We start from the raw sequence: 24,842 nt of genomic DNA on the forward strand, positions 1-24,842 counted from the left end.
TTGGTAAAATGAATTTCAAAGATAGTGAATATTTCAGAATGCTATACTCATACAAATGTTTGACAGAATGCCTATGCTATGAACTTGAAATTTGTGGTTTAATATTGGCTCAGTTCTAGTAAGGGTTCTTACAGCCACAAGTTCAAACTGATCACATCCCACCACATTTGTCATCCTGATTTCCAACTTATTACAAAAAGTGGCTCTGATCATTTAAGGCTCATATTTACACATATAGTAATATAAAGAAAAGGCAGAACAGATCATTTTGGTGTTCACTTCTCAATTTTTTCAAGAAAGTAGTATCATATAAATAAAAATTTGACTCCATTTCAGATTTGGAGAAAACAATTCAATAAAAATCAGACTGCACATTTCTACTTTAGAGTTAGCATTATCTTTAAACCACCGCAAAGATTTTCCTTTCATTCATACCCAATAAAAAACAAAGGGCTTCCCCTAAAAATAGTAGGCTGTGTTTCATGATGGATCAAATCCCTTTCTAATGTCAGCCAATTGTTTTCTTTAATATAAGCCTTTGAGGAAGAAAATAACAAAGTTATTTAAGAAGTCTTATGCAACTTTTAATAATTAGCTTACTTACAAAGGTTTATATATTTTTACCTGTGTACATTATATTTCACATAAAATAACAAAATTTGTTTTCTGTACTTTACGCATAGTACAGTGCTCGTAGTTCCCAGATTTTTTGCAAAGTTTCCACTATTTCAAACCAGGGTAATTGAATCCTATTTCTATTTTTACAACATTGTGGCGTTCCCTGGAAATGGAATGCGAACTTTGCTTATGTCACAAACACTTACCATAACCTCAATGTTTATTTATTTAAAATAAAATTAAAATGACTCAATTCAAAATTACACTACACATACATGGTTAGCATTGCATTATGTTATGAATCTATTAATCTATCTGCCTGATTGTAATAAGATTAAGCGTTTGAGCTATATTTATCTTAATATTACCATCTATTATTTCCTTAGGCTGACCCAATTAGAATGGAAGTATGTATCCCTGCCTAATTACATCTATAAGTAGAGGAGAAAAAAGCATGTCATAAGCCATAATAAGATTGAATTCATATTTATTATATTCTGATTTTTGGGTAGCCACCCGCTCACAATGGTCTACCATACTAATGTTTTTGTCTTTATTCCTAAGAAATATCTGAAGTATAGTTAGAGTGCCAATCTGTGCCATGTTTTCTGTGCCACAAGTTGAGTACATGGTGACATCATGTACTTGATGTCGGGAAGCCATTACTCGGAGCATTTAGTGAATATCATGGACTTGTCCTTTTGATATCATGGATTTGATATCAGTTAAGTCAGTTAGACTCAAGAAACTAATACTTAAGAGTATATGATGATGACTTTGAGAACTATTGAGATCTGTATGAGTTTTACATCATGAGATGATGTATGGAACATATAATAGATTTGAGATTTGGTAGCTCTACCAATTGTGAAGATAGAGAAGTTGAGGTCTTTTATAGACTTGAGATTTATTGGTTGATCTTCTTCTCAAGTCCAAGAGGGAGTGCTAATGTTAGCGGCCTTTATGGCAAAGATCAACAATAAATAATTAAATATGCAAAAGTAAGCCAAGAGTGGCTACATATTTAATGGCAATATAATAATAATAGTATGTAATATATTATTTTATTATATTATAATTCAATTAAGTGGGAAAGCTCAATTAGCCCCATTTGAAGTTTCATGTCTTTTGGAAGATGCACCTCTTGATCTTATATATATTATATGTGTTGGGTGGTGAATAAGGAACACACCAAAAACATAATGTGCAAGTATTTATTCACCACTGTTGCATTATAACTCTTCTCTGCCCTTGAAAATTTAACAAATAGAACTGCCCAACATTTAAATGTTTTACTTTGAAGGTACAAACACAACTCCATGGCTAAGTTTTATGGAACGTATTTTAGGTTTCATAATTTACAAGAGATTGAAATGATCATCAAGCCTTAGTACATTTGGAATCTATACCTTTTTGGTGATCTTAACGAATGGTAAGTGATAAGAAAAGGCAAGAGCTTAGTTGGAATGAATTTACTAATAAGTTAGCAACACACAATAAGCAAACAAAAAGTAAAGGAGTTAATTAAGGTGATAACAACTACAAACATAAATATTATGCAAAATCATATATTTGTTCCTTTTTAGGCATTAATTTTGTAATAATTTCAAATTTATTTTCAATTTGTTAGTGATAGAACCTTGGTCAAGGTACTCTGTACTGAACATAGGGACAACATAATGATGGGTGTCCTCTATGAGACCATGGATAAGGCCAATGATGTTGTTTTGCATTACTTTGGCAGAAACAAATAAAGATGTATAATCATTGGACACATCATCTATTGCAAATGTACAAACCAACTCCACCACCGATAACACTTGGCCCACTAACTAGGCCTAGTGACCTAATTTTCTGATACATTTTAAGCTGCAGGTCATGGCAGGTGTTATTTCGTGCATTGAAAAGATGGTGCAAAATGTTGAAATAAGAGACAATTTTTTTGATGAGTTGATAATATTTACTAGATCTGATGTACTATATCTTATTTATGAATTTCTCAATGTCAACTCTCTGTGAAGATCCATTTACAAACACAATAATCTAAATTACCATGATTTTTTCGGATATGAGACGGATTTATGTGATGGATTGTTTTTGACAATTTTTGGGGACAGCGAAGGACAACAAAGGGAACACCATTTTTTTAAATTTAAGATGGGAAAATTAGAAAACTAGGATGCTGAACCTTCAAAGGCTAGCCATTTGTATTTTGTCCCAGCCCTGCAGTGCTTCTAGGTGTGAAGGCATTTAGAGACTAATTGAGAGAATTAACACAAAGAATTAAAAAAGGTTGTTCTTCAAAGATCTTGTGTCTGTTCGCTACAACCTTTGCCTTCAAATTGGGAAGGTGGAGGACACTTCAAGACTCCACTAATTTGGACGTTGTGGAAAATGTACCAACAATGAGCAAAACAATGCCATCCTTAGTAATGAAGATCTTGTAGAAATGGAGAGAGTAGCAAATGAAATCAAATTGCATGAGGCTTGAAATTTAATATCTGGGAGGGGAAAGAGGAAGATATAGATTGTGTTCAGTTAGCTTTTTTTGACATATAATGGATAAATTCAAATTGTTATCATGATGTTTTACATTTGTTATTTATAGTATTGTTGCATTGGAGTGCATTGTTCCACTTCGAACCTATCAAATTTTAAACTTTGAGGATCGTACGACATGTAAAATGTTAAAATTATGACAGTTTTGACAGTTAAATTAGTCTTTTCTATTCTCTAAATGCATTATTGACCAATCCTCAGCCAGAGTCTTAATTATGAGCTGTCAGTCCAACACAAAATTAAGGGATCCCCAGTCTGAGTCCTGAACTATGATAACATCCTTCCAACTCAGTTAAAATTGCTTGGTTTTAGATGAAATGGAAAGTTTACTTTGAAACCTAAAGAAATATTCAACTAATTTGTAAAGTAGTTACCAAACCAAGCCATTCTAGATTTTTATTCAAATGGAAGAATATGCTAGTTGAAGATGCAACATATAAAGATTCACAACTTATAAAAAAGCATCCAAATATGTGAGGCATTACAGGCAACACTTTGTGAAAGTGGATGGGCATGGTATGCCCTAATATTTCATCTTCCTAAAAGTAATAAGTTTAACCACTTGTGCCATATTTACACAAATATTTTCATTTATAACCTATCATTATTTCCTTAAATTGATATGATTATGATGAAGAGAAGTATCAATATGTAATTATGCCAAAAAATAAGGATCATGAAGGTTCTCCAAAAACGTCATAAGTTCTGAGATTGACTTCATATTATTATACTACAATTTTTGTAAGGCACCCCTTAAAGTGATCTAATATTTTACTGTTTTTTTTTTCCTTCACAAGAAATATCATAATAAGCTGTACCATTCTAAACAAATGTGTATAGCTATGTGAAACACATGGTAATATGATTAAACAACTAGCTAGCTACATACATTTCTAGCTATAGCTTTAAGAATGAAATTAGAAGATTCAATGCTTAACGATGTAGGAAATGACAAAGATATGGAACTAGATCAATCCTATATAAGTAAGAATTCAAGCAAGAAAAAAAAACAGGCTCCTCACATTTAAAAAAAAATTAACACATTAGACTAAGGAATGCTGAGAAAAATAACCATTTCAAGAGGAAGAAGAAAAGGGTTAGGACTTTTGGAAGCCTAAGACTAGTACTAAATGATCATTTGATGGCGAAAAACAAATGAACTCTTGTAAAAGGAAAACATGTCACATGCCCTTTAACCCCAAGTTTGTTGTCTTCATTTGTTTTTCCGTAAGACCTTATTGGATCATGTACAAGAGGACAACAGATTAATCCGTACAATAGATAGATACATGTATATTCCCAAAATGTTATATTATACCCGTACGATCAGGATCCATGTGATGTTCCCTTTATGGGACATTAGGAATTCTGAAGATAAATTCATAAAATACTAATTTTGGCTTAAGGGAGCTTAATGTAAATTTATTAAATGGGTCAAATTAATATTACAAAAGTGGGTTTAAGGTGACAAGACGGAAAAAGGCAATAAGTGCAGCAAAAGAAACTGAAGGGTCACTGCTTTGAGAATTAAAGACGGATGGCAACCTCATTTTCAGGATGCTAGGATTTGAGATTGATTTTCTAGTTTCTCTTTGGAGAACTTTCGGAAGCTGCTAGCTTTCTCCTGTTGAGGATCCTGAGGACGGAAACCTTTGGGCTCTTCTTGGCAGATTGAATGCAGCCTCGATTCATCTTTGTAGCGGATTTATATTAGAATTCACACATGGGATTATAGGTGCCTTTTATTGTTATTTCCAATCTAATTGTATTTAAGATTGAACTTCGTATCTAGTTATCGTATTGCTGATGTATAATGCAATAACATATTCAGAGGCATTTTAATGAGAATATATACTGGTTATATTGTTGGCTTGCAATGGATCATTTATATGCTTATCTTCTGAAAATTATTTTGAGAAAATTTGGACCTAATATCCTCCGGGATATTATAGTGGTACCAGAGCTAAAAACCCTGCCAACCTATGAAAGTTTTGTATCAAAGACAAATTACTAATAGATTTCATCAAAATTAGCTCCTACTAATGTTTTCAAAGGAATAATATATTATTTTTGGAGAGTTATTATGAAAATTGAGATCAACACATTTTCTAACTAATCAGAGCCAATATTAAAGATTTTGGAGGAAAAATCATAACAGCTCTATCAAAATATTATAAAATTGTGAGTCAAGCTTGAATGAATATTGTGTACACTGTCGTATGAGATAGGAGCTATCGTGACTTGGATGTTGGGCAGCCATAATTATATGCAAAGTTTAATATAATGTTGCCAAACTTCGAATGTACCGAAGAATTAATCATATTGGGTGATCATGTGGTCTCCTTATTTCAATAACTATCATATATTTCATCGGGCTTTACTATTATTTCACACGACTATAGATGACGTCGAAATTAATTAGTTCACGGGGTTCATGATTCGGATATCGGTCCACTAATCTCTCTCAAAGAACAATTGTGCAAACAATATATAAATTTTGGGAACAATATCAAACAGGACGACTCAATAGTTTAATTATTATCGGGCTTAAACTTTAGGTGAGCAAACCAACTTGATTAAATCCCATAGGTTAAGCTTGAAGCAAGAGAAATGGTGACGAAGCTTGGAATATCAATCCTCTGGTGCAAATTCAAGGAGTTTTTTAAAGTCTAGCATGTTTGTTAAACAGTAGAATACACCAATCTACCTCCAACTTTACAGGGTATTGCTTGTGATAGAATTCTAGATGTACTTAAACTAGAAGCAATTGAGACGGGATTAATGTGAACTGGTCTTTCTGCATGGTGGAACTACACAGGAACCATTGCTCGGAGTTTCTATCAGTACAAAGAGAATGACTGCAAATTAGACCTTCCGTTTTCTGGGCTTATTATTTATTGTGAAATACATTGAGAAAGGTCGTGGTTGTATTACATATTCCAAGCTTGAAGAGTAAAGGTTTTAAGGTTGACCCGATATGTGTTTTTGTTAATTCTCTAAGTAACTGTGATAAAGTAATGTTCTGATTTCTTTGAAAGAATAGATCTGAAAAGCATTTTTCTTCTTTATAAAATCGTTTTGTTTGCAATTGCTCCCTTTTAGTCAAATCAGCGATCTCTAAATAGATGACTAAATGCATATTGTAACCTCACTAATGTGGATAGTATTACTAACCATTAGTTTGCCCTTGGGCACTGATTTGAGTTAAAAGGTTGCATTTGCACACAAGGCCTACCTAGGCAAGGGGGTTGGTTTGTAAAAGGACAAGTCCATTGGGTCTATTATAAAGAGGAGGTATGGTCGTGGATAGAAAAAATACAATACAATCTCAAGTCTACTCCTAGCAATCTGTCCTCAGCGATTTCTTGCAGAGATATATAACAATTTACAAATTTAATTCAAACCTTTCTAGATCGATCAAATTGAGTCCAGAATATTTGAAGATTAGTTGCTACATAAGGAAAATATTTTATCAGCATTATTATTATCAGAATTTGCAAAAACTTTACATTGTATCAGAGCTTTGGTACCTTGACTCTGCAAATTGATAATCAGATTTAAAACATATCTAGCAACATCCTTCTACCTACAATGGCCAATGCAATCAGACCTGATGACAGGTTTGATGGAAAAACCACTTCATTGCATGGAAATTCATAATTATAATGGCTCTTGAAGAAAATGATGTAACACAGTTTCTTGATAAGGAATCCAAGCAACCTATTGCTAATCCTTATAAAACTAATTGGATCGAAGGAAATAGGAAAGCCATGAGAATCATATTAGATGGAGTTAAAAATGAAATAGTACCTATGCTAATGAAACATCAGACAACATTCAATATGATAAGTGCATTAATAAATGCATATGAAGTTAATAATCCAACTAGAACCCTTTCACTAAAAAGGCAACTAAATCATATAAAAATAAGGAAGGGAGGATCTATTATTTCATACTTCCTAAGGCTGGCTAGTCTAGGAGATGAACTTACAAGCATTGGGTACATAATTCATGATAAAGAACTAACATTAATGGCAATAGATGGATTGCCAGATGTATGAGAAATATTCTCACAAGGAGTAAGTACTAGAGACAAACTCCCAGACTTCAATAGACATAAAGGAGATTTCCTTCAAGAAGAATCTAGGCAACTCAAGAAAGGAAGGAAATTGAAAACTGAAAATTAACAACTTCATGTTCTCAACACAAATTCCTACAAAGATAGGAAGAAGCACTTCAATTAGAAGAAGACTCATCAAAGAAATGACAAACCTAAGAGAGATTTATCGACAAAGTGTGGCATAGAAGGTTAGGGCATCTAAACTTCAAAGCCTTATCGACAATGGAGAAGATAGTTATTGGTTTACCTAAGTTAAATAAAGATTATTCAAGCATATGCAAAGGATGTGCACTAGGTAAGAACACCAAAAAACCATTTCAAAATAGCACTAAAAATTTCTAACAATATTTTCGAATTAGTCCACTAAGATTTATGTGGATCTATGTTTGTTCCCTCTCTCGGAGGATTCTTGTACTATATACTTTTTATAGACAATTTCTCTAGGAAAACATGCATTTACTTCTTAAAATGTAAAGAATCAGAAGAAATCCTTAAGAAATTTAAAGAATTCAAATCCTTAACTAAAAACCTATCAGGACGTAAAATTAAAACTCTTAGGTCTAATAATGGAGGGGAATATACTTCAGATTTGTTTAAAGATTTTTATAAAGTAGGAATTAAGAGGGGGTGTACTATTCCTTATAATCCATAGCAAAATGGGATAGCAGAAAGAAAGAATAAGACAATTGTAGAAGCGGCAAGAGCTATGCTACTTGATCAAAACTTAGGATCTTATCTTTGGACAGAAGCCTCATGTATTGCTGTCTATGTTCAAAACAGAAGTCCTCACTCCCACATTAGAGATAAAACTCCTCAAGAAGTCTTTTCTAAGGTTAAACCAAATATAAGTCATCTTAGGATATTTGGGTGCCCTATATACATACATGTTCCAAAAGAAAAGAGAACTAAGTTAGAACACTCCGGAAGGAAAGGCATTTTTGTCGGGTATAGTGCAACCTCTAAAGCATATAGAATTTACATACTTGGTCAAAAGAACATTGAACTTAGTAGAGTTGTTATCTTTGAAGAAGATCTTGCATTCAATAGAGCCCTAAGTTTTGAAGACCCCTCACATATACTTAGTTCTAAAGAAATTCATGACCCTGAGTTTCAAAGGGAGAAAAATAAAGAAATCAAAGGTGAGACTCAAAAACCTTAATCTTGAGGAAACTCAAAATCCTAAGAAAAGACCACTTTGGGCTATTAACACTATAGAGGAAGCACAAGACTTCGCTGCACCACCTAGAACCTTCAGAGAGAGCAAAAGATCCAAAAAATTCTCTAGCTATGCAACAAACATGAGTGACGTATCTAAATTAGAACCACAAAGGTTTCAGATGCTATCAAACATACACCTTGGAAGGATGCCATGACAAAAGAATACCAATCCATTATTAAGAATGATGTTTGGGGAATTGTTCCAAGGCCTGAGAGAAAATCTGTTGTTTCTTCTAAGTGGAAATTTAAAATGAAGCATGCTGCTGACAGAAGCATTGAAAAATATAAGACCAAAGCCATAGCCAGAGGATTCTCCCAGAAGGAGGGAATTGATTATAAAGATACCTTTGCTCCAGTTGCCAGATACACCTTTATAAGAGCAATCCTAGCTATTACAGCATCGAAGGGATGGAAAGTACATCAGATGGATGTGAAAACAACATTTTTGAATGGAAAGATTATGGAAGAGCTATATTTGGTACAACCTGAAGGATTTGAAACTCATAATCTTCAAATCTTTGTTTGCAGAGTCAAGAAAGCCCTCTATGCGTTTAAACAAGCTCCAAGGGCATGGTATGAAAGAATTGATAAATATTTCACCAGTTTAGGATTCTCTATTATAAAAGGGATAAAGATGAGATGATAATTTTGATACCATATGTTGATGATTTACTGATAACAGGTTATGAGCATCTTATAGATCAATGCAAGAAAGATCTAATCAGAGAATTTGAAATGAAAGATTTGGGATGGAAAGTACATCAGATGGATGTAAAAACAGCATTTTGAATGGAAAGATTACAGAAGAGGTATATTTGGAACAACCTGAAGGATTTGAAACTCATAATCCTAAAATCTTTGTTTGCAGACTCAAGAAAGCCCTCTATGGGCTTAAACAGGCTCCAAGGGTATGGTATGAAAGAATCGATAAGTATCTTCACCAGTTTAGGATTCTCTAAGAATGTAGCTAATCCAAATCTCTATTATAAAAGGGATAAAGATGAGATGATAATTTTGATACCATATGTTGATGATTTACTAATAATAGGTGATGATCATCTCATACATCAATGCAAGAAAGATCTAATCAGAGAATTTGGAATGAAAGAATTAGGAATTCTTCGTTACTTCCTAGGACTGAAAGTATGGAAAATTTGACATCATACTTAATCAAGGAAAGTATACATTAGACATCTTAAAGAGATTTGGAATGTGGAACGGCAAACCGATGTCTTCACCAATGGAGACTAATCTACACAAACATAAGGAAGCAGCTGTAGAATCACCCTCCATAGATTCTACTCTTTACAGATAGATTATTGGGTTTCTCATGTACTTGGTAAATACAAGACTTGATATTTTCTATGTTGTTAATACCTTAAGTCAATTTATGTGTGAACCAAAGGAGATTCCCTTATTTGCAATCAAACACATTATGAGATACTTACAAGGCACTCTTAACCTTGGGCTTAAGTATAAGAAAGTTGACTTAGACTCGCATGGATTCACAAACTCAAAATTGGGCTTGAAGTGTTAATGATAGGAAAAGCACTTCAGGATGTTGTTTCAATTTAGGCTCAACAATGATATCATGGATATGCAAAAAGCAGTTATCAGTAGCACAGAGTTCCACAAAAGCTGAATACATTGCAGCTACAATGGTTTCTAGGGAAGCAGTTTGGCTTAGAAAGTTACTTGTGGGATTATTTGATCAACCCATGAATCCCACTATCATTCATTGTGATAATCAAAGTTGAATCAAGCTTTCTCTAAATCCAGTTTTTCATGACAAATCCAAGCATATCGAAATTCCTTAGCATTATATAACAAATATGGTAGACAGAAAAACTATCAAGTTAGAATACATTTGCACTGCAAATCAAACAATAGATATTTTTACCAAACATCTCTCTCGAGTGACGATAAATCACTTCAGAAAAGGACTTGGCATGCTTGAATTATAATTCATTTGTATTTTTTAATTATTAATGAAATAATTGTGTTAAAATTATTATTGTCAAGCTATTGACTATTATGGGCTTCACCATTTGTATTCATTATCTTCGAAGTGACGATCTCTATGATAATGAACACTTGTATAAAAGACATTATGAGAGATGACGATCTCTGAGATAATGTACTAAACAGTAGAGAACTACTGGTATATCTGGATGAGTTCAAGATCATAGACATTTTTATCCCTATGAGTCACAACTTGGATAAAGGAAGAATTTAATCATTCTCTGAATTTTATCCTGTGTTCTGGCAGATCTTAACTCAGGATCATATTGTGATGTAGGCTTGTTAGTCCCTATGAGTCACAACTTGGATAAAGGAAGAATTCAATCATTATCTGGATTTTATCTTGTGTATTGCATTCCATGCAATACCGTTATCACAAGTATAAGTGACAAGTCATATTACAGGTATAGTAATATGACAAAGTATCATGTGTAAATGATACAACATGCTTAGAAGATTCAAATAGATATAGAGTACAAATCTATGCTTAGTCATCGTAATCAATGTCACTAGATATGTTATCTCTCATTATTATTATCAAGTTAAGAGGGAGTGTTAATTCTTTAAGTAACTGCCATAAAATAATGTTCTGATTTCTCTGATTGAATACATCTGAAAAGCGTGTTTCTTCTTTATAAAATTGATTTGTTTGCAATTGCTCTCTTTTAGTCAAATTGGCGATCTCTAAATAGATGACTAAATGCATCTTGTAACCTAACTAATGTGGTTAGTTTTACAAACCATTAGTTTGCTCTTGGGCACTGATTTGAATTAAAAGGTTGCATTTGCAAAGAGAGCCAACCTAGGCAAAGGGGCTTGTTTGTGAAAGGACAAGTCCCTTGGGTCTATTATAAATGGGAGGTAAGGTTGTCGATAGAAAAATTACAATAAAATCTCAAGTCTGCTCCTAGCAATCTGCCCTCAGCGAGATCTTGCAGAGATATATAACAAATTACAGATTTAATTCAAACCTTCCTAGATCGATCATATTGAGTTTACTTCATTAGCATTATTATTATCAGAATTTGCAGAAACTTTACAGTTTTTAATAATAAATAGTGATTATCGGGGACATTAAGTGAAAAGGAAATGTTGGGAACCAAATGTGAGCAAAGAGAAAATCGAGCTAAGTAGAATCATAATTGATGGAGTAATGGTTTCTATAGTCTATCAACTTTATTTTTAATGTGCGAAGTATCGCGAGTCCTTGTTTGTCAAGGAAAAAACAGAGCAGGTTTTTTTCTCCCAGGTGTAATTCATTCTCTAAATGATTTGAATTCAACAGGTGACTTTCTCATGGCTGCAGTGTTTCATCTTTCTCCAACGGTTTTGTAAAATTTTGGCATTATTTGGTGCCTTTACCATTACAACTGAGAAGGGAACTAGTATCTTCACATTCCTGTGCTGCTTCTTCCTTGGAAGACGACTGGGTTGATGCAAGGATACAAGATGCTGTTTGAAATCTTCCAGAAACAATACAATATAATTGCCTGTGGTTAGATTCCTTGAAATCTTACAGTGCTTCTTGGCCGAAATCAGGAAGTATCATCCAGATATTGTGAAGGCTTGCATGCACACTATTGTGTCCTTGATTCTTGAAGAAAATGATGCAATATGCAAGGAGTTGCTATCTGAATTGTTGACCATTTAGAGGAAGAAACATATTGTGTCACTGAATGCATATGAATTCTCTAGGAGATTGCTTAAGCATAAAATTGAAAGGCTCAAGGAGTTCATGACTGAAGATAAGCTAATTTCAGCAGGCATACAAGTTACAGGATCTCCAAAAAGAAACAAAAATCAAATGAGGAGAGAGAAAATCTGTTTCTCATGTCACCAAACTTGGACATCTAATCACATTTGTGAGAATTATAATGGAGTTGTACAAGTTACAGGATCTCCAAAAAGAAGCAAAAATCAAATGAGAGAGCAAATCTGTTTCTCATGTCACCAAACTTAGACACCGAATCACATTTGTGAGAATTATAATGGAGTTATGACAGTTAAAGAAATTCAGGCCAGCAATGAAGAAGATGAAAATCTCACAACCTTGCCCTTACAAAACAAAAATATTGGTATGGATTATATAAATCTCTATATTGGTGACTTAAAGGCAGTTATAGACAAGCATCTTGAAGACGATGGTCTAATTGGAGGAGAGAGGGTGTTGGAGGCTTTAGATAATGAGAAAGTACTTTAAAATAATGACATGACAACCACTTTGCCCTTGCACACAAATCAATCAAACAGGAAGTATGAGACATATGATGAATCATGTGTTTCTTACATCAGCAACTCACTTACACATGATTATGATTCAAAGGACCAATCAAAGATGGCAATCAAGGATGAGTATTTTGGATGACCAATCAAAAAATGCTCTTCATAACGACAATAATGAGAAACAATTCTTGAACAAACAGTTCAGAGTTCCTGAAAATATGATTGTTGCAGCCTTAGTGAGGTATGGTGACACTCAAAGGATTGTTGAGGATCTTCACATTAAGGCCCAAATGGAAAAGAGGCAAATGGGAATGGAAAGAGATTTTTATGTTGCTGATTTACAGGGGGTTAAAGTAGCATTGGAATCTTTGAAATCAGATTATTTATGCCTACTTTCAGACAGGAATTACATCTTAAAGGTTGCTGAAAATTATGTTGGTCATGTAAGGGAAAAAAAGGATGAGGCTAATAAACTCAATTGGGAACTTAAGAATGCTCGAAAGGCATTGAATAACACATGAGTTGCTCTTCATGAAGCAAAAAATCAGATTTTTGTCACCCAACAATGTAGGGAGCAGAGGATAAAATAAGGCATGAGTTTTTCCAGGAAGTGATGAAGGAACTTGATAGCATTCAGCAAACTTATGACTTGGATAGCTGCCCCAAAAAAGCAATGAATCTCTGGATCATTTTAGCTAGTAGACAATTCCTTGGTTGAGGTGGATGCTGATTGGACATTTGACAATCCACTCTTTGAGCTGAGTACAGAAGATCTTTTAGATTCCCATAAGGAAGATGAACTTGATAGGAGGATGTGGGACCTAGTTACAATTTCTAGAGGTGATTTTGGTTGACAGGACTGGTGTGGTGAACTGATTTTCAAATTTAACATTGTTTCTCGTTCTCGAATCAACTTACATATGGTTTCAGTTTCTGAATTATACATGAGCTGGATAGATTCCTTGCTTCACCAGCTGAATAGATCATGGTTGAGAATTGATGTGAGTATTTATTTGATCATAGGGAATGGATTTTCAGTCATTTCTTTACTCATGGCAGCGATGTACCCAAGCGTATTTCACACTGATGATGGAATGTATGTCCTCTCTACTCCTTTAGTATTAATTTCAGCTATTGAGCAGTGTAATTCCTTCATATAAGTAGTTCAGGACGGACAATTATGTTGGAGACTAGCATGCAAACATGGGAGATCACTCACAGATGGAGATTTGTCTAGTATTAATACCTCCTCAAGACATCAATACCTTCTCACATCTGATGGTTGTGATGGTATAATAGTGTGAGATCCTAGTATTAGTATGATTGATGTTTTACTCCAGCTGCATATTGATGAGTGGCTACACAATTTTGGTTCACAAGATTGGTGTGGTGACCCGATTTTCAGATTTAACACTGTTTTTCATTCTCCAATCAACTTACATATGGTTTCAGTTTCTAACTTATACATGAGTTGGATAGATTCCTTGCTTCACCAGCTGAATAGATCATGGTTGAGAATTGATGGGACTTTTAATTTGATCATAGGGGATGGATTTTCTGTATTTAAGATTGGACTGACTGTATTTTCTGTATTTAAGATGGGACTGATATCTGATTATTGTATTGCTGATGTATAATGCAATTACATATTCTGAGGCATTTTAATGAGAATATATTGGTTATATTGTTGGTTTGCATTGCATCATTTATCTGTTTACTTTCTGAAAATTATTTTGAGAAAATTTGGAAATGATATCCTCCCAGATATTATAATCCAGCCCAGAAAAAATTGCTAAATCCCAAAATCCAGATCCAAATTCAAACCCAGATCAGGATCGGCGACTTAGAAAACGAGGATTAATAAATTTTGAGTGCAAAACATTTTTCAGTCTGACTAGTGAAAAAGAGACTCAAACAATGCCTGAAAAGGAGGTCCATATGGGTGACTTAATCGGAGTAAAAACAATGGCATCAAGGGCAACAAACTGCATTCAAAATCAACCAGTGTAAACTTGTACTAAAATATCACCTCAGTCATGAATTTTATTGAGAAGAAATTTACTCAACAGTGAAAAAACACTTGCTAACATTGAAAAGAATTGTCTACATATATAAATAAACAAATGATTTATTTTTGACAGCATGGAACACGAGCCTGTCTTCACATACCCGTTGCCCAAAATCAATCTTCCCAATTGAATCCACAACTGCAGCCAGCCAATAGACATCTGAATAAGGATTTCCACTATTATCATGATACTGCATTGGAGACAGGAATATGGGAACATTTAGTCACATTATTCAACATATTATCAAAACATAACACCTGTTTCAGTGAAAAAATGCTTCTTACAAGCTTTGTCGTCTCTTACTTTATGCATTCAGTATTTATCAAGTATTAAATAAAGAAATATCTCACCACAGAGGATTACAGAAATGTGCTAATATTTTATTACAATAGGAGCAATAGGAAAAAAAATATTTAAAAATTAAAAAATTAAAACTCTAGAAATCAACCCATCAAAAACATTACAGGCTGCTTGTAAATTTGTACAAATAATGATGTCATTCATGTCATATGAATACCTGTTTGAAAGTAAAAACCGATGCACTTTGTCTTTAAGGATTACTACCTCAATTCAAACAAATGACCTTACACAGCCTCAAAACAATCAGGAATGACATCCAGACATCATTGCAACAATATTTCCAAAATCATTCTCTGTCAACTATAATACTTAAAATATAGAAGAATAAAATAACTGTGATCTGATGGAGTGAATAAAGTTGGTTTGTTTTCCCCAAAGAAACAGCTATCGGCACTCATTTGTGAGCAACCTTGCACATCTTGTGCATTGTTTAACCTATATAGAATCTGTCAATATTCTCATTTTACCAATGATTTAGATATGTATTCATACGCATACTAAGATCATTCCTTCATGTCAATACAATCCATTGTATTCAATGTGTCTTTTATTGATTGTCTACAAAACCATTGTATGTCTATCAATAATTTATTAATTTCTCCAGATATCATCAGCCAATTGCTTTGGAGTTAACATTCACACAACTCCAGTGCTACTTCATCTATCAGCTGTCTATTCAAGTTCACACCTTGAAGGTGGAGGCTTAAAGGCTAAGACCCTTCGCAACCATAACATCAAACTTCATAGTTCAGAAAAAATACAAGTGTAATTGCCTGGCCAAAGCCATATCTACAAGTTGTACGTGCTTGTGAGTTGACACAGAAAATAATTGTTTCCAATTCTTAATCTTTCCAAGAAATTTCAAGTTGTAAATGAGATTGCATGTCGATCATTATCAGCTGATACTTTCACTTCATCTCAGACTCATTCTCATTCTCATTATCAAAATACTACTGACATCCAAGTTAATAGCTTTAACATTAGTACCATGGTAAGTATTTAATTTCATTATAGTTTGCCGCCTCTGAGAGTCTGCATCCTTAGTTGCCTATCTTTCTACAAACTCTCACTAGAATGATCATCCATAGGCAACTACACAAATACATAACAGGCGCACACTCTACCCTTCACTCGTGTACAAAAAACACCACACAAACAAATGCCACAAGCTCATACATGCATAGCTATCCATGTACATATACATATGTAAATATTGATGAAAGGATATCAGCAAAATGTTTGGATTTGATAGCAATTTGTACCCTAACCCCACCACTCTAAATTATTCTATGGTATTTTGGATTTTCCTATTCAATAGTTTAAATATATGCATGCAAAAACATTGATGAAATTCATTCATAAGTACACTTTGGTGCATCCATATCTAAGTAACATAAATTTGTTCTCAAAGAAAGCAGCAAGGAAAATATTGGTGGGTATAATCAAAACGTACCTCCACTAGAACATAAAAAGAATGAAGAAAAATAACAACTACGGAAAACTGAAAATTAACAACTCAATCACAAAAAAAAAATCAAGTGAGACGTAGAGAACTAAATATCACACACTTATGCAGCTTAGGCCCTAGACATTTACCTTCAACAACAGCAGAATAAAATCAACAGCTTCTGGTGGGCTTTTGCCATCACAGCCCCTGACCATAGCGATTGCAATTGGGATGGCCTGCATAGAAAAAAGACAGCAATGGACTAAATATACACAACAAACTAAACACATACCATATTGACAAACAATTCATTTACATTTTTTAGAACCATTTATTACAAAGAAAAATACAAATTTATCTCCCCATTATGAAACAAATAATAAATGCCCAAATGTATATATTGGCTAAAAAAATTGAATTCCCAAAAGTATACTTTGTCATACAAGCCATTTAATGTTGGAATAAGCACCAAAGGTATTTTAACTTAATCTAACCTAAATATGCAGATATACGCAGGAATTTCAGGGAAACTATGGGGACCTCTTCTCATTCAATTGCTTTCATCATCAGTGCCACATTCCCTAACAATCTACTTTCAGTTCTAAACGAACATATAATATGTGGAATGAATCACTATTAAAGTGTATTAATAGCTCTTCCCACAAACTGTTCTAATGCCATTTTAAAAATACTGAAAAATACAAAGAAATAGACTAATAAAATAACTACTAAAAACAAACAAAGGGACTTGCATTCACCAAAAGCCCAAAAGATCCATTTCATCTTATGAAATACAATTGTAATTGTAATTCAGATTGTTCCTAACACAACATTAATTTCATTACCAAAAACAATGCTTCTATATGACAACCAGATTTAATTTTTGAGCAAGTCTCATTGATCTAGTTGCAGAATCCACTGCTCTTTTTTAAAAATCTAATTGTATTCTTCCATTTACAATTCATTCGTCTTTAAAATCTCTTCTAGATGACATAAAACTGTAAACACTTTTTCACCATTTCTTTTTTTTCTCAAATTGATCAACAAGAACATATTGATGGTTGTTGTTGATTTATCCGGATCGCTGCAAATGTATTAAGCACTGCCAAAATATTTTGTATGTTTGTTCCAAACGCAGCGATCTTCCTTTATATTGTGGATGAGATATGGATAGACATGTCCCTTCATGGAACATGTCTATTCATTAATATTTAATTAATATAATAGTTTATTATTTAAATACACTCATATATATATATATATATATATATAAAACTTCAGTTTAATCTCATGAGTTTATCCAACTGAAGCTAACAAACATTAACAATCCATCTTAGCTAGGGAGGATAAACACAGAAATTACACCACTTGTAATCTACAAAATGACAAGATTTTAAGGATATCTTTGATTAGAAGATATCCACCATTTTGATATCATGAGTATTACTCTCCAAACTATCAACATATGATATTCACCAAATACTCTAAGTAATGGCCTGCAGAATATCAACCCATGATATTCACCATCTACTAAATAAGGTAATCATCTACAGAATATCAACATTTGATATCGACCATTTTGATATCACATGAGTATTCGCCTCCAGAATATCAACATATGATATTCACCAAATATTCTTTGAGTAATGGCCTCCAGAATGTAGAGATGCAAGATATTCACCAAGTACTTTGAATAATGGCCTCTTGAACATCAGGTCGCATGATATTCACCAAGTATACTTTGTGTAATGATCTCCAAAATATCGATTTGCATAACATTCACCATGTACTCAAAATGTTTATAAGGTATGTGCACACGCATTCTCATAAAGTGTACTCTATAAACATCCACCATGCAAAGTATAATCTATCATGATCTACATAGACATCATAAGATATCCATCATAATAAAAAATTAAGCTATTGTAAGATCGTCACCTTTCAATAACTTCTACAACATTGGTGATGATCATTTAGAAGTCGTCACTTCCTCATGATCTACACAAGGGGGTAGGCCCATTCACGAAGTCACACTCACGATACCAAAAGCTTACATGAAGTCAAAACTTTCTCTGATTCTAATATGATCAAGATCTTCAAAATCAACTGAAACATATCTTCTATTCGCTCCTTTAGATGGTTGTGTCAAACTCCCTCTAAACATAAATCTTCTGAGCTCCTTTACCTTTGAAAAAGTGTCTGACTCCCTCTGAATTGGAAATCAATCCTCCTTTTCCTACAAGAGCATCCTTAGAAAAGATCAAGGCAAATAACTCTTATAGTACACATAGAATTCCAAATAAGTGGTTGGCCACAAAAGTAATATTGAAAATATAATAAAAATATTCATCTCATTATCTTATTACTTTCCATATAACTTATTATTATCTCCCTATCTATATATGTATATGTATATGTATATGTATATATGTTTCCATGTTCTAATTATATACTTAACATATATCTATTCATATATTAGTAATTTAAGGAAGTTAAATGATATATAAAAATAAAATAATACACATATTCATTTTACCTTAATGGGATCAACACAAGAAACCCATAACCAACTCTTGTATATCTTATGCACTTAACTTTAATACCATGTATGAAAATTGTTCTTTATTGGACGGTGACCCTTCTCCTTGTAATTGTCAATGTTCTATTTAATGTGGGCCACTTTCATGGAATATAGTTCTCAATTCTTAACTATGCCTTAGTGACAACATCAGTTAAGTGCACACGTCTCAATATAGTGCCTTGTAACCTTAGTCCTTATTATATCCTCGGTGACCTTGTTATTATGCCTAATATAATATCTTGCTTGTATAGCTGGGAGAAACATTAGAGTGTTGGAGGTTCAATGATTAAGCCTATCGCCCTTTTTCCTTTTGACTACCACAAATTCCCAATAACAATTGTACGCTCTTCCACACAGGTTTCTTGAAACGATACACTCTAATGCTTAGTTTTCAGCAACCATCCATAGTTCCTAAGTCTTTTTTTTTTTAATTTGATGCAAATAATGCCCCAGTGTCACCTTGAATTTCCTTAATCACCAAATTTTTGGCTTCTCCCTTGTTTCAATGCAACTCCATATAATGATATTTATCAATCAATTTACTACTAGCAATTTCTTCTACCACGTATTAGAGCTTTAATCATATACAATTGTCTCCACTGTAAATAAGAATAATTCCCAATGGAATGAACTTCTTGTTGATGTTTTGTAGTTTTACTTGGATAAATTACATCAATTCATGTATATATATCTATATATAACTATAAAGAATTTAATTATGATAATGAATAAACATGTCCCAATTATGATAATGAACAAACATGTCCCATGAAGGGACATGTTTCGTCTCTCACTCTCTTATAAATATAAGGGGAGGCTGCAATTGGAAAACCCATACCGCATACATGGCAGTGCTTAGTACATTTGCAACAATCCTAGAAAGCTCAACATGCTATCAAAGCTAGGCTGCAAATGTAAGTTAAGGAATAAAGGATGAAAAACAAAAATGATGCAAAACACTTGAATTTGAATGGAGGAGAATAGTATGAGGACTTTGGAATGATTAAAAAGGCAAGATACGCTAGATCGAAGACTTGTTGATAACAAAAACACTAGAGAGATATACACATGCGAGAATATAAATCTATATGGAGGGAAGATTAATATGATGGATAGAGAAAATACCTTCGATGGAATCAACCCATATGAACTACGGGAATCATTGAATATTGAATCTTTAACACTACAGATTGATGACAAATTGCATGAGGTTCTGAATAATCAAATTAGCAACAATGATCTAAACTCACCTTAAGCATCACGACATGCATCTAACATATATGAGGAAGAGCTCAGATATCAGAGCAATGTTCAAATTTATTTCAAATGAAAGATTAGAGACTCTCTTGTTGAATCATCATTACGAGATCTCATTGGAGAAACTTGGAAATCCACCTAAAGATTAGGTAATTTGAAGAGATTGAACAGTATCCTTATCGTAAGCTAATTCATCATAATGGTAGTACAACAATGATAAACTAAGGAAAACCACACATAAGACACATAAATATGAATATGCGTCATACCTCTCTTATCGCCCTCATCTTCTTGCTCAAACAACAAATTGTTAATGTATTATTGGATTTGTACTTGGCCCCAAGAAGTGTAGCAAGACTATCTACAAGAGTCATATCTCTATTTGCTTTGGTCATATTCAGGCCTCCAATGCAAATGCTTTTCAAGATTTTTGTTTACTTATCCGCAAAAGAGATCGCAAAGATTCCAAGCCTTATTCCTTTTCATTTGGCCTAGCTAGCAGGAGAAGAGATCAGAAGTATTTGAAGTGTCAATTCATTTCTTGAATAGATGACTACATTTGGCAATGTTCGAAGCTGCCATTTGACTACCTTAGATAATGGTTGATACTGATTACCTCGATTTTCTAATACAGTTCAAACAATTTTCAAGCAACCTATGTTAATATTCAGTTCTACCTACATAAACAGGAAGGAAAGCTCATGCCCACTTTGTGTACGAAGGTCAAAGAACACGAAAATAAAATTCACCCAATCAACTTATGATGCAACCTATGCAGAGAAGACGGTGCAAGTCGGAATGACTGTGGCATGTGATATAACCCTAGCAAAAAATAACACAAGGATTCACAAGGCAGGCAACCATTTGAAGAGATTGTACAAACTAACAAGTGCAAGTTCCTTTTTGGCATCCTATGTTATTAATGGAGAAGATCTAGGGTGACGAAGGGATGTTGACCATCTAAGACATTACGAAGAAGACTACCGTTTATACAAGGAACATCAGACTATCACCCCACATACCCGATAAGGCAAGGAAATGAGCCTTGACCAGTCAACGACTTTGTAATATAAACCTTGATGAAAGGTGCCATCTAATCAATAGTGATAGTATGCAATAAATAAGAACATACTGAATCCTGAGGCCTTAAATAACAAAGGGGTTGGGCACCTATTGACCATATAAGGTATGAGAAGCACGTATCAACCCTATAAGGTATGAGAAACATTATTTTGAGTTGTTTTCATTTATTAATATGTTTGAGATATTAGTATAATTTTTATGTGCACAGTAAGCTTGTAAAGTAAGGATGAACATGTTAAATAATTATTACTGTGAATTTCCAATATTCTTATTATAAACATTGAATAAGAATGCCATCTTAAATAGAGTAACTATGTTATTCTAAAGGAATAATATTACACTATTATTACTAATATCTACTTATTCCTAAATATTATTATTATTATCTTTGAGTATTATACTATTCTTTCTCCTATTTTTATGTTCTATAAGAGCTACGTGCCTTGACCTTTTCCTCCAAGAATATTATTGCAGGAAGACGAAGATTGAGATTCAAAGGGAGCCTGACATTTCATTATAGGCAACCTTGAAAGAGAGGGAGCAGACAAAGGATATGATTTAGTCCACCTTCAGTGATCTTGGTCATCTTAATTCAGAGGGAGTAAACTGTATTGAGATGGATTCTCCAGTAATCAATAAATTGTAGCAAACAAGAGGACTGTGATTCATGAATATACCTTGTGACTATGTCTTTTAATGGGCCTACCCCCTGTGTACATCACGAGGAAGTGACAACTTCCACATGATATCACTTGTATTTGTAAAAGTTATTGAAAGGTGACGATCTTACAATAACTTAATTTTCTATTATGATGGAGACCTTACAATGTCTATGCAGATCATGATAGATTATACTTTGCATGTTGGATGCTTATATGGCACGCATTATGAGAATGTGTGTGTGCACAAAACTTATAAACATTTTTTAGTACATGGTGAATGTAATGCATATTGATGTTCTGGAGGCCATTACATGGAGTACTTGGTTTATATCATGCAACTTGATGTTCAGGTGACCATTCCTCATAGTACTTGGTGAATAACATTCTAAAGGCCATTACTCCAAGATTATTTGGTGAATATCATATATTGTTATTCTGAAGACCAATACTCAAATGTGATATTCAAAATGGTGAATATCATATGTTGATATCAAAATGTTGAAGACCAGTACTCCCTAGCTAAGAGGGAGTGCTGATGTTTTGTAGCTTTAGTCGGATAAATTACATTAATACATGTATATATATAAGAGTTTAATTATGATAATGAACAGACATGTCCCATGTCTTTTCTCTCACACTCTTATAAATATTAGGGGAGGCTGCAATTGGAAAACACATACCACATATATGGCAGTGCTTAGCACATTTGCAACAATCCCGGAAAACTCAACACTTGTCGTAATTGGTTATATTTTTGTTCTCCATCCAAAACTGACGGTTAATTAATTACAACTACAAACATTGATTTATATACTTATTAATACATTTCGTCTACTTCAATCATTATTGCAGAGTAATTACAATTTCTAGGCACTAAATTTTCAGTGTAAAAGTCTTCTTCGATGATCATGGTCTTCACATTAGATGCATAATTTAATTCACATGCTCATCAAGATCGTATTCCCCTCTCGCTGATTTCCATTTTCCGAACGACCACCCTTGATTGCTTCTCCATGACTCCTCTCCTTAGCTTCAATGGATCTAGATGCCTTGAGTTTTAAATTCATTTCGCAGTTTACAATTGAATGGTGCATTTTTATGTTCCCTGTCAAGAGTGCCCCCACAGCAATTTCAGAGCAGCAGGCCACTGTCCGGTAACATTTCCTTCAATGACGTGGGGTTATTTTCACCCATTTCTCTGTTTGAGTCTCCTATTTGGGCGTGAATATTTCTCAATCCTTGTTGCTGATTAGTTTTATATTTCTTCCTGCTAGTTGTTTTATTCCTCTGCCAACATATGTCATTGGCCCAAGATGTGTGATAGTCGCTCTGGCCAGCATGTAAGTTTGGATTCAATGCACTAAGACTCTCATTTAATTTTCTCTACCTCCTTCTATCTCTGTGATCAACCTCCCTACTCTGAGATCTCCCTCCTTTGTTTCCAGTGCAAATTACTGGCTACTTCCCACTATGACCTCTTACTTATATTTATCTTCATAGGATCCATTCAATTAATCACTTTCTTACATTTGCAGTCCTGCTCTGATACCATGTTGATTTATCAACATTGCTGCAAATGTACTAAGCACTGCCATAAAAAAATTTCTATCTGTTCCAAATGCACCAATCTTCCTTTATATTCTGGATGAGATATCGATAAACATGTCCCTTCATGGAACATGTCTATTCATTAATATTTAATTAATATAATAGTTTATTATTTAACGATACACATGTATATATATATCGCATATATAATATATATAACTTCACTTAAGTCTCATAAGTTTAGCCAACTGAAGCTACCAAACATTAACAGTTGTTAGTTGTCAGTCAGTACTTTCCCCATTAGTTGAATATGTATCTATCGTTTACTTCAATTCATGACAAGATATGGCTTTCAGAAAGTTTCATTGATCAATTTGAAGAATCGATTGCTTTGTTTCAAAAGTATGGTGTTATTCTGTGAATGTTTATTATCTCAGATTATAGATTGTAAATTCTTCTTACTCTGATTAATTCAATGTCTGATTTGATTTGCAGATCAAACTTGAAGTGAATGGCTCTATAATTTGTGTCTTAATATATGAATTCCAGATATGATAATTTCTTCAATGTTGATATTGATCACAATATTCAATGTACTGATGCAGTATCTATTGATTTCCATATGCAGCAAGAATGAATTCATATTCAAATATATATCCTATGATAGAGTACGGGGTTGAATGACATGACTCTAATTAGAGTTATGACCATTCATTGCCGTGCTCTAACATAGGTGATTATCTCTTAACAATGTTAATATAAATTGGCTTCCATAAGCACCAATTAGAATAGCATGCATTGCCCACACATTATCCTTGAATAATTGGTAACGTACAAGAAGCCAAATAAGAATCAGCATCTCCAGTCATGCCGATAATAATATGAGATGAAATTTAAACTTTATAAAACTGAAATATACAAATGTGAGCATCCGCTGCTTTCAGAAATCAGTATCAGACATATTGATGTATATGTATATATACATATCAATATGCAAGAAATAGTGATATGCATATATGCATCTATATCAATTCCGATTCATTACTCACAGAGATTGTCTGACTGAAGCTATATA

General features: G+C 33.5%; 1 protein-coding gene across 2 annotated transcripts in view; it reads right to left on the bottom strand.

Moving 5' to 3' along the window:
- TAF2 (TBP-associated factor 2) overlaps window positions 1–24,842 on the bottom strand; it is a 234,990-nt gene that overhangs the window by 25,052 nt on the left and 185,096 nt on the right. For both annotated transcript variants that reach the window (XM_089805997.1, XM_089805998.1), the window contains exons 19-20: window positions 16,786–16,872; window positions 14,930–15,019 (exon numbers count right to left, since the gene is read on the bottom strand). In XM_089805997.1, the coding sequence (XP_089662123.1) occupies window positions 14,930–15,019; window positions 16,786–16,872 (177 nt within the window). The remainder of the gene's footprint in view (window positions 1–14,929; window positions 15,020–16,785; window positions 16,873–24,842) is intronic.

The sequence above is a fragment of the Cupressus sempervirens genome, chromosome 10, assembly GCF_028749045.1.
Source record: "Cupressus sempervirens isolate cs-2001-9-10 chromosome 10, ASM2874904v1, whole genome shotgun sequence".
In the NCBI taxonomy this organism is placed as follows: Eukaryota; Viridiplantae; Streptophyta; class Pinopsida; order Cupressales; family Cupressaceae; genus Cupressus; species Cupressus sempervirens.